The sequence below is a fragment of the Phocoena sinus genome, chromosome 11, assembly GCF_008692025.1.
Source record: "Phocoena sinus isolate mPhoSin1 chromosome 11, mPhoSin1.pri, whole genome shotgun sequence".
Classification (NCBI taxonomy): Eukaryota; Metazoa; Chordata; class Mammalia; order Artiodactyla; family Phocoenidae; genus Phocoena; species Phocoena sinus.
Genome location: NC_045773.1, coordinates 18,876,586 through 18,888,811, shown reverse-complemented (window position 1 = coordinate 18,888,811; position 12,226 = coordinate 18,876,586). Strand labels below are relative to the sequence as shown.

The 12,226-nt window shown below is 41.8% G+C and overlaps 1 protein-coding gene across 1 annotated transcript in view; it reads right to left on the bottom strand.

Annotated features, from left to right (window-relative positions):
- Nucleotides 1-817: 817 nt before the first annotated feature.
- The window catches only part of EIF4E3 (eukaryotic translation initiation factor 4E family member 3), an 86,023-nt gene continuing 74,614 nt past the window's right edge, over nucleotides 818-12,226 (bottom strand). Inside the window, exons 10-12 of the mRNA XM_032648554.1 lie at nucleotides 11,122-11,188; nucleotides 7,244-7,399; nucleotides 818-2,819 (exon numbers count right to left, since the gene is read on the bottom strand). Coding sequence (XP_032504445.1) covers nucleotides 2,773-2,819; nucleotides 7,244-7,399; nucleotides 11,122-11,188 — 270 coding nt within the window. The 3' untranslated portion in view covers nucleotides 818-2,772. The remainder of the gene's footprint in view (nucleotides 2,820-7,243; nucleotides 7,400-11,121; nucleotides 11,189-12,226) is intronic.

Below are 12,226 nucleotides of genomic sequence, written 5' to 3'. Positions count from 1 at the left end.
TGTATGATCTAGACATCGGCTAAATTCAAGAACGTGGAGAAGGTCCGAGTCAAGTTCAACTCAAAGTTTACCAGAATCGTGTTTTCCTTTCCATGTTTTTTCTCCATCAACTGTATCCCTCAATTTAACAGGCACGTTACAGTAAATGGACGTGTCCTCTGTAAACTACACCCTCACTTCAGAAATGCAGAAACGCTGTGGGTGGGAGGAATATTAAAACGGAGTGAGCTGGCATTCAGAAAGCGCTTACAAAAGAGAACCGAAATACAGACAAGTTACTTTCAATGAGTACCATCTGTCCTTATTTAATAGCAATGACAAAGACCAGAGAGCAAGCTCTCTGGCTTCTGGATGGCTCTATGCAGAGAGTCCAGGCTACACCTGCAAAGACTTCGCTGAAAGACACCCAGATTCTACTGCAAGCACCCCCTTTCCCCAGCAATGGCCGAGGGGGGGACGCCACCCTAACACTAAAGTCACATGCCCCACAGAACATTTCCTTGTATCTCCAGAGAGTATTAGCTTCTTTAATCCAAAAAGGTAATGAGAGGTTTTTAAACTGATTACATCAGCTTAGTTCATACACTGTCTCTTAAGAACGAAATAGTCAATTAAAGCAATTTCCAAAGCAAAATCTGACAAAATCCTCTCTTAGGGTAATTTAAATGATAGGTTTTTAACTTGGGCAAATTAAACCCTTCTCACAGTTGGTATTTTCCACAGGGTCAGAAAGAGTGGCACAAGTTCTCTGGGACAAAAAAACCCAACTTTGTGTGTTAAGCCATGTTTCGTGATCATAAACAATAGAAAACATTAATGGGAGCCTAACATGCCTATTCCTTTTATTTTTTTACTTCAAAAGCTACATACATGCAAAAGTTGAACATGTCATCACAATGCTTTAAATAAAGTTCAAAAATAAAAATACTTCAACATCCATTTACTTATGGAAATATATACGACAATTATAATGAAGATAAGTCAATTATATCCGTTTTTCTACTCTATCAGAAAAATACTTATATTATAAAAAAGAATTTAAATTCATGCCCAGAATACTTTTTTAAAATCCTTGATCAATAATTTAAAAACAAGTTGGATGTTAGTACAATGTTTAAAAAAATAAAAGCTCCAGGCTTCTGAAAAATGGGTCTGATATCCTTATACCTCATTTTGAAATCACTGGAGAAACTCAAGTTTAGAAACAAAGCATTAGAAAAAGAAAAGGAAAGCCATGATCATTGTTATTATGGTTGATGTGGTTAGTGATGCAACCACAATATTTGTAAAAAGATATTGTTTCAAATCCTTTAAAATGTTTGAATGGAGGATTTTATTTACAGACACAGGTTGCGGGCTGCAAGTAGCCCCACCTCTCTCTGCTGGTCAGTACTGCAAGAGGAATTAAAAATCCTGGGTGCCATGAAGTTGGGATGCACCACCCTTTTGTGAAGTGTATAAGCATGCCTTAGCTCCCCTGAGTCCAGAAAAAAAAGCCAGCAGGAGGAAGCGTCTCCAAATGGCCCTGCCTTTTTCAGGTAGACGCAGTAGGAGGCTTGGCAGAGTCGAGGGAGGGAAATCAGAACATTCTGAGTGTTCCAGAGGGTGGTCATTTCCTTCTACTAAAACCGGTATTTATTTGGTAACGTAATACGATGTATCTCAACAATTCTAAAAATTAATGTGAACAGAATGCATTCAGAGTTCAACTTTGTGAATGTTCACATTCATCCTGGAAATGAGATTTAACTTCTGCTCCTAAATGAAAAAGGCAGGGGGAAAGCTGCCCACACCGGAGAATGACTGATTATTGGAAACGACATACAATATGAACGGTAAAAGGGGATCATTTAACAAAATGTGTCTGAATTCATTTGGAAAGCCCTAAGTGGGTACACACACCCAAAATTTAGAAGCAGCTTAATTCAAACAATTAAAATATCACCTTCTCTTTAGATCAGAAATGATAAGGTTTCCCATTGAGACAAACCCCTTGCTACCACTCCAAGCGCCTCCCTTTGTTTGAAAAGGCCAAATTGAAATTCTGGTTGGAAAGTATTTCCACCGAGGGTCCAAAGATCTACAGTTTGATTTATATCCTGATCCTCAACTGTGATTATAGTTTTCATGTTTGGCAACCCAACTATTCCTTTCCTTTCATCTCGGGAAAAAAAAAAAAAATTCTTAAAAAGGAAAAATAGAAGATGTGTGTGCTCTCAGTGAAAAATCAGATTAAGTAAGGTTTTTCTTTTCCCTGGGACAGAAAAAACAATGCCCAGTGCACAGTATGTAGGAATGTGTCACAACAAATAATCAAAAGACAGGTTTCACCCAGCTAGTATTCCTCCGAGGACAGTGTGGTTTTCAAAAGCAGTATTGTCACGAATATCCATATTCTCATTAACTAGGTACAGCAGAGCTACTTAAAGGGAAACCAATTTCTTGTGCCTCAATGAAAGGGGAGTATAGAAAACAATAATTAGACTGAATGAGGAGTTTAAAAGGGCAAAAAAAAAAAATTGGAGTGAAAAGAACAGAGAATTCAGAAAGCAAAAAAAAAAAAAAAGCAAGTAATGTGACGGTAAAAACCCACACAATCTCCCTCCACCCCACCTGCCACTTTGAATCCTAATTGCTCAATCTGCAAGGGCAGAAACCCACTCTAAATGGACCAGCATCGGGCTTCGGCAAGTCTTCTCTTCACTCTCCCTCCTGTTAAGACCGTTTCCAAAACCAATCAGCAAAGGACAAAGAATTCTGTACAGAGTGCAATTAGTGTTTTCCACGTCCACCTTCAAAAGCATGATGCTCTTCATGGGCTAAAGGACAGAAAAAAACAAAAAAGAAAAAAAGGAAAGAAAACTTTAAGCAAAGGATGGGGCAACCCTCCTCTAAGGCATCTCATTCAGTTTCCCCAAATGTTGGCAAGAACTCAAATACCTTTGTGTGCCAGTAACTGTTAGCTAAGGCGTGCATTTCCTGAGAAACGTAATAATGAAGATTAAAACAAGGAATAAACAAGCAATGGGCATGCTGCCTGTTCCTTCTTGCTGTGCCGGAGAGGATGAGTAATCCCCGCAAGCTGATGAAGAGGACACACTGGGCTGCCAGCAAATTCTGTAGGGAAATGCGCCCCGCAGAATGCAGTGCTGGGGAGGGGCCTCACAGAACCAAGACAGGGCCACTCACAAGCTTATCTTCAAAAATAAAACAAGACAAAAGTAAAACAAAACTGAGAACACCACCAGGAGGACAGCAGTTCTCTTAGGTCCTCCCCTACCTTTAAACACCCTCTGTGGGAAATGAAGTTTCATTAAATGGATGGGTCTTTTATTTTTCCCAATCACGTTGTTTTTTGTTTTTTTTTTTCTTTCTTCTTTTTTTCCAGCCCTACTGTCTGGCTTGCAAAATGACTAATTAAAATTAGGAACTTCAGAATAAAAAAATGATGCTACGAAAAATATTTTCCAAAGACTTAGGTTTTTATAAAGTGGAGGTGGGAATTGGGAGACCGGTGAAATATAAAAGATTTCCTCCAAGGCGAAAGGCCCAGCTTGAAAATCCACTTCCTGGACTTGGTTAAACCATCATCAGGAAGCAAGGGCAGATCCTCTTCTCTCAAATGGAAAAGTTACTGACCTGGGGCTGAAGAAGCCAAAGGCCACTCAGGATCCCCCATGCTTTGTCTATACCCCCTCCCCCCCTAGGAAGGATGTCCTAGGAGGGCAGACATGGGCTGGCCCATCTCACCTCCTAAGCCGCTCCTAAGTCTGTATTTTTAAGATGGATTAAATTCTTCAGACTAGTGTGTGGTAGGGGCGAGGCGGGGAACAGGACCATTGGCCCTTTAGGATCACCATGGTTATTCACCCAAACCTGCTCTTCACTTGGATAAAACATTGAGAGAAGCACACTTTGCACTCCCGGGGTTACCGCAGGTTGGCCCAATTCCCAAGGGTGGCCAGGAATCCAAGCTGACTTAATTGAACATTTCTCACATGTAGAACTTTATAAATATTTCACTTTGTATGGTCTTTTTCTTTTTAAGAAAGATTTTTAGGACAGACATCAAACAAAACGTGGCCTGCTCTTCAATGAAGTATAGCATTGCTACTGGGTCAAGTGAGGGGGGGGCACAAACCTCTTTGCGATGCTGGACCCCAAATGATAAATCAAGAGATAGGAACTGTCCGTGGATTTTTATTACTTCTCAGTGGGAGGGACAGTTTGGGGCAGTCATAGTTAAGACAGTGCAATCCTGATGGGTCATGGAGATGGGAACAGAACATTCAGAATCGGGAGAGTTCTGGGGAACAGGGAAAAGTTCCGTGGGCCTTGGGTTAGCCCTGGTTGAAAGGGAATATAGAAAAGGTCAAAGCCAGGAGTCAGCAAACTTTTTTCTGGAAAGGGGCAGAGGATAAACATCTTAGGCTCTGTGGGTCACAGGGTCTCTGTCTCAACTATTAACCCTACCCTTGTAACGTTAAAGCAGCCACAGATGAGATATACCCAAACAGGCATTGCTAGGTACCAATACGGTTTATATATAAATACTGGAATTTGGATTTCATACAATGTTCACATGTTACAAAACGTAGTTCTTCTTTTGATTTTTTTCCAACCATTGAAAAATGTGAAAGCCATTCTCAGCTGCAGCCCATACAAAAACAGGTGGGAAGGGGGCAGATTTGGCTTGACAGCGTAGTTTGCCAAACTCTGCTCTAAACAATTCTCACATCAGAAGACATCTGTCATTCAGCTGCTCCGAAGAGCCCAACAGAATTTGGCGGGGGGAGGGGGTCTCCATTCATTTAAGTTTCTCGGTCAAGTAACCAAACTGTATCTAACACACAGATAACTTATCAACCGCCTGACCCTCAGCCACCCGACTGGAGGCCCTGCCCAAATTCATTAGGGCTCGATCTATGCGGGAAAATCTCCCCGTCATGTGGCTCCTGTAACAAGACTGAGGAAGAGCGTGGAGTTGGCCATTTCTGACCTAGTTCACCCTACCACCCTACCTGTTCTTTACCTACCTACCTAACACCCTGCCTGTTCTTTACCTACCTACCTAACACCCTACCTGTTCTTTACCTACCTACCTAACACCCTGCCTGTTCTTTGTCAAGCTGTGAGTAACATTTCTGCCCAAATCCTCATTTTTCCAAATCAATTCTGCAGCACGTGGTACATAACCCTACCGCGTAAAGGACTGCCTGCTTTATATAAAATAAAGACAATTGCTTGTTTTTTCCAATTCCAATTTTTATTTGAATAATCTTTGAATTTTTAAATGTCAATTTATGCCCTTAAAATATGCATTTCTACTGAGACCCGCAGCCAGTTCTGCCTAACTCACGAACGTCACTATGGCCTCCACATAAATGTAGACGCCCTAAAGGGCGCCTGATCTGGGGAGCTGCAACGTCCCCTCCTCTGTCTGGCTTTTTTCTCCCCCCACCCTCCCCCAACCCCAGCCATCACAGCAACGAAGTGATGACTCATCCTTGCTTAGTCTCACCTCATTATTGCCACTGGCCTAAAAACTAGCCTAACCGCTCAGTGGCCCGGTTACCTCTGTGGCCTAAACACTCCTATCATGTGTTGAGCCTGCTGCTACCCTACGTGTTAGAATTTTGAAGCAGAAGGGACCTTGGAGATCATTTAAGACCAACCTTCTCAATAGTCAGGTGGGGAAGTGGAAGGAGGAGACACCGAGACTTGCTCGAGCTCACAGTGTTGAAGTGGGACAAAAATCCGGACTGCCTGACTTGACCATATTCCAAATCGCTTCTCTACCCTTTGGAGTCAAATGTGGAGAAGGTCCTAAGGAGGTAAAGAACGTGTTCGCCCCGTTCATAAATGGCGGCGAAACATGCTTCCTTTTGGAGGGTTTCTGCTGGAGTGAGTCTCGTGGAGTACAAAGAAAAAAGACCCTCGGTGAACTTTCAACGAATATCTGGGCTGAAGATACAATTAATGTTCCCTATGGAGGCAAAACTGCATCTACAGATGTGCGGCTTCCGCACGGCACAGTCAATGAGCGCCTTCTGCAGTGCCATCCTCTGTCTCTTTTATTGAAACTTTCATTTAAAATTCAGACGCTAAGCATCCCCTGAATAGCTGCAGCAGCAGATCTGTCCCACTGCTTAAAATCGAAATCACTGGGCCTGTGATTATATGATTGCTTAGAGGGAGGCTTAGTCTTTAGCATAGTAAGACAATCACAAAGCAAAATCTGACTTTTTGTCTTCTCCTTTTTGACAAGGGGTTGGGAAAAGTGAAACGGTAATAGAGTGTATTTCACCAATACTAAGATGCACTCCCCACCCCGCCTCCCCACTGCACGTATGAAGACCCCCGGAATCAAGAACGTGCCACAGTTTCATTAGGAGCCTTGTATTTTTCTTTCTTAGTAATACTAAAATAATACTTATCATCAAGAGCATCTTAGATTCAATGAAATACCGTGGTTTAAAAAAATTGGGTTACTGACTCTTGGAACAGTCTGGGGAATAGGAGATTCATCATATACGTGTAGGGCTGTCAATCCTTTGCTCTAACTCACTGTTAAAACTGTAACCCGCAGTTTGATCTACCAAACATTGGTTTAATAGCACTAAGCTGTTTTCATTATGAAAAAGATGACTTTTTCAAAAGAGCACACAAAAGCAATGAACATGAATCATGATGGAAACAATGGGTCCACACAGCTATTCATACTGTTAACATTTCACCACTGCGCGTGCATTCTCTTCTGTGCCACAGTCATCCGTAATGAGGACGTATTAGCATTTCAGTAGAACATTCAATCTTGCCTGTGCGCAGAACGAGTTCCCCCACAGATACAGATGTTATACATTATAAATCCCTGTTTATGAAGGGATGATTGAAAATCTACCTGCCAGCTCATATAATAACTTTTTTGGTTATTGTTGCTTCGAATAGAAGGTAATTTTTCCTGAGAATGACAAGTTTGAGATCAGGTTTGAATTTTTGAAATAACAAAAACAGTAAGTATCTCCTTTTCTGATCCGTGCGTTTAGGCGACAACTGAAATCTCACTTTAATTTCTGAGGCTACGGTTTTTTTTAAAACACCCTTAACATGTATTTTATTGAATTATTTATTGGATTATAGAATTTCAAGCGATTCTCCCTGCACCTCATTGGCAACACGGTTTCTGTCTTTAAAAGTGTGATAGAATAAGCTAGAAAGTAGTAACTGGAAATGAAGCACTTACGTTTATAAAATACGGCTTTAAAAGATATGTGGGGCAGGAGTTCATAGATCTTTTCTAAAACGGTGGCTTCCCCGACTACGGCGGCATTTACATTCCAGACTTGGACGACGTCTTCCCGGTCCCGGACACTGACACTAACTCCTATTACTTCGTCATCTGAGCGGAAGGAAGGGGGAAGAAAAAGTGAGTGATAATTGCAAGTCCGCTGGGAGCCGGTTTTTTAGCACTTATCATTTTATCTGTAAGTTGTAGAGAAGATGATCAAGACAAGGTGGCACGAGAGAACCCGTGATAAATACTGTTTCTAAGGGGGAATCGCTGGACAAAAAGCAAGTTAGTGGGCCAAAGCTGCAGCAGTCACATCACATTTATCCGGCGACTTAGGTAAACAGAGTGTCCCGGCCAAACAAATTTTCCAGACAAGTGAGTTACCCTTCTTAACATGTTACCGAAGCTTTGGACTATTTCTTACTCTGTTTTGATAAGACTTTTTCAAGTTGCATAATGATCGGCCCCCCGAAAGCCAACTGAACTCACATGAACTTTTTCCTCGACGCTTGGCTGTCTTTGTGAAGAACAGCAAGTATTTCTCCCGACTTCCCGCCAACCATTCAGAGATCTCGGGGTGGTTGGTGCTCCAGGCCCCAACACTAACTGGACCCAGACTGCGTGTTCCGAGTTGCTCATTTTGCTTTCTGTGGTTTTGCTGGTCTGCTCCTTTCCTATTTATCATCCCGGCTCTTGCCTGTTTCTCCCTAGCCACCCCCCTTCTGGTTTGGGCATTTTAACTGTAGGCTAGAGAATCAATGACCATCTGTTAGCTCTGTGTATAAAGTAAGTATCTTCTAAGTGTGGCCACGCCCTTAGAGCACTTCGGCAAATGGGCAGGAAAGCATTTATCTACTTTGATTCATGTAGGTCTTTTTTTTTTTTTTTTAACTAAATGCTGGATTTGGGGCTGCTCAGGCATTCGAGAATGGTGGCTGGATACGTAGGATTGTGACTGTCCTCTGGAGCCACTTTGTGTACAGTAATTTGCAGGAAAATGACGGGAGTAACGACTTGGCTCCTGGTATACATGTTGGCAGCATATTACTGAAGCAGGGTCACCCCTCTGCCCTTGCACACTCAGCATCAACGAGTGAAACGTGAAAGATGAGCATTGTCAAAGTTAGGAAATTTTGCTTTAGTTAATATGCTTTGCCTAATTTTCCTTATTTACTATAAATCTGTACATCTCAATATTTCTGCTATCAGTTTTCCCGTGTGTCTTCTGGAGGTTAAAACGTTCCAGCATTTAGATACAATTTAAATGGGGACCTGTCCAATTACTAAAGGAGTTCATCTTCAGTAAAATAATTCCTTTCTTTTCTCCGTCCTTCCCTTCTCTCCTTCATTCCCTTTTTCCCTCTTTCCCTTCTTTCCTTTGTAAATAAACTTGACTCTGGCTAAATGTGTATGACGTGACACTAAATAATTCCACGTATAGAAGTGTTTGAAAGCAGACAAAAGCAGTCGAAGGTGTCAGAAGTTGGGCTTGTGGCCACCTCTGGGGGAAGGGAGGGTGTGGAGAGATTCTGGAGGCCAGTAACATTCTGTTCCTTGATCTGGGTGCCAGTTACAGGGATCTGTTTACTCTGAGAATATTTATTAAGGCATGCACATAATAGTTTGTGTCCTTTTCTGTATACATGTCACATTGAAACAAAAATCTCCAAAAGAGTAAACAGTACCTGATCATGGCTACCCACAGAAACTTATTATCCCCTCAAGAAATGTGTCTTATGTACGTGTTTCTTGTTTCCTCATTTATCTTCAAAGTATATTTGCTAGAGCTCAATGTTAAATTCTATGTGAACAAAAAATCATCAAGTGAAGAGGGAAGCTTTGGCATTTACCACTTTCAAGAATAGTCATGAAGACACTAGCTCAGCCTTTCAGGAAAAGAGCAGCATTTTCCAGTCTTTTTGTCTTGCCCATTTCTACACTATTGGGCAGAGGGTACTGTAGCTTTATGGGTGCTGAAAATGCTGAACTGTCAATATTTCAGTCTTGTCTGGCTTTTGGCACCTACATGTAACCTCCTAGCACAGCACTTTCAGAAAGGGCATGGTAAAAAGGCTACAGCCCGTATGCAAAAGGAGATCCATCAGCAAACATGTAATATTCATAAGCAGAATCAACCAGCAAAAACGCTGATTATTTTAGGGTCCTGGCAGCACAAGACGTCAGAGCTAGGAGGAGCCACTGTTTGAAGATGGGGGAAGTGAGGACCAGAGAGATGAGCTGACCTGCTGTAGTGGTGGAGCTGGGTTAATTAAGAGCGAACAGTTAATACTTAATGGTGCTCTCGTTCCAAAGTCAACCACGGAACAATAGGTCTTCTTTGCTCAATCCTGCCTATTTATTATTACTTAGACTATTTTCCCTGGTTCTGGAAACAGGAATAATTCATACAGAAAACTTCCTCTCCCGGGGATTTACTTGTTTATAATTATACCGAAGATGCATTTTTGACTACATATTGTAAAGTTGCTGCCTACCCCCTATTTAAATGGAAGGGATCTGTACTTTTAAGACAATTTCATCTTAACCCAGGTTCTGTCTTCAGTGAATAAAAAGAGGTGTAAGAATTAAGGAAAACAAAAGTAGAATGATTGAAACTGTTAGTGAGGTAAATCTGAAACCTGCTTGGCACCGGCTAGGCCTATAAGGGTTCCCAAAGACAGAACCAGTTAAGACGCCTGAGGGCAAATCAGTCAATACCAAAGAGTTAAAAAAAAATTAAAGCTGAACAGGAAAAATGTGATTCTAAATGTTACCTCAGAAGCATTCAGAAGGAACTACCCAAGAAGAAAAAACAAAACTTTAAACGAGCAATTCAATTTTCCTCTTTCAGTGGTTTCACGACAAAAACAAAGCAAAATAAAAATGGGCTAAGGGATTAACAGGTACCAACTATTAGGTATAAAATAAGCTACGGGGATGTGTCACGCAGCTTGGGGAACAGAGTCAATATTTTGTAACGACTACAGATGGAGTATAATCTTTGAAAATTGTGACTCTTTATGTTGTGTACCTGTAACTTATGGGTTTTGTACATCAGCTATACTTTAATTAAACAAACAAAAAAAGCAAAATAAAAATGTATTCACAGGGCTCTCAGAAACTCACTCAATATTTGAAAACTGAGTGAGTCTTCAAGTAAAATCTTCAAAGTAAAGTCCTGAAGACTTTACATTTCAGCCCCAATTGTCAGATCACAGACGCTAAGGGTGATTCATCCCCACCTCCCCTTTATCTCTCACTCTGAGTAGAAGGGACCAAGAGAGGGACAGGAGGAAGGGGCAAGTAATTGAGAGGGGCAGAAAGGACTGTGCTGACCTAACTACAAACTTCAGGTGACAACTAAGCCACTGGGCTCTTCTGGAAGAACTGGAACTGACGACGGAAGCCCACCACCAGTGGTGTTAGGAGCCCAATGTCAAATTTCATTTTCTTCTGGAACATATATAAGGCTGTATGTCAATTATACTTCAATTAAAAAAAAATAGTTTTCCTTTTTTTCTGCCTATTTATTTTAGACAGATGGTCACGGACACTATGAAGATGAGCTACAAGTGCAAAAAAATATATAGGCGTATACACATATGTATATCCACGTAATATACACATATGTAATATATACATATGCACATACACATACAACATGAAAACGCCACGAGCACATGGGAAAAAGCTAAGTAACTTCATAGTTACAAAATAAGCAACTCCAAAATATGTAAAAAAGGCAAACACACAGAAACAAAGCTCAGCAAGGAACAAGCGCAAGCCAAGCACGCGCGAGCTGGGACGGCCAGAGCTGAGGGTCTCATTACCTGCGACGGCACAGTCTGTGAACTGTTCCCCGATAGTCGCTAACAACAACTCTTTCCAAACTGTGGACTGGTGTGGGAAAAGAACAAAAAGCAAAACAAAAGAAAACCAAAGAAAAGGAACACATATACATTTTTAAACAATTATCTTCAGGAGCTACCCAAGTCACAGTTTCTTTAACCTCTCACGCCCTTTCCACGCCCATATTTGGAGCCCACAGACATCGCTGAATCACAGGCGTAAACACCCACGTGGTGGCGTATGTTTGTACTGTTTTACACATCGCTTTGCACAGAGAGATACAAGGGATCCCAAGTCACAAACTCTGAGTCCACAAAACCGTGGGGTCCGAAGCTACAAAGCTAATCTCTAGTGCCACCTCTGATGAAGTTGAGAACAACGTGGGAAAAATGCACTCAAATGACCTACACTTTTCCAATTTCTTTGCCTCTCACTGATTCAAAATGTATCAGCTGGTTATAACTGAATGCTATTAGGACCATCCTTCTCTTCAAAACCCTTTCCTGCTTTTCTAGCAGTTTATAAGGTACTTCCAAGGTTACACAAGTGAAGAACACTTAAGGAAATTTCTGGTTTACTGACTACCAGAGACTTGCAGATTTCCATTCACTTGAAGGCATTTTGTTTCTGCTAAGTGACTGAACTGTGGTGTGTGTGCATACATGTGCATTTCCCTGGAAGAATCGGTGCACGCTCCAGTCCACCTCTTCCCTATGAGAAAACCTGGAGCCTCTTCTGCTGAAGATCCCCTAATGCCATCCAATCAACAGCCAGCATCCACGCACAGGTAACTGGAGGTCTCCAAGTTCTTTCCAGTTCCTCTTCCTCGAAAAGTTCTTGGTTCCGTATCTCTTCCTTGTCTTGGTTCACAGGCCCTGAACTCCACCAGAACCGGGTTTGATTCCTGACAGCCGGCTTACAGCTGTACCCTGGGCAGGCTTGTTAGCCTCTCTGAGCATCAGTTTCCTTCAGTGAACAGGAATAATAATAGGACCGACCTCCCAGGGCTGTTGTGACCACGAAATTAGTCAACAAATGTTGCGTTCGACGGGCTCAGTACTGTGACTGCAACAACAGCACTGGAGA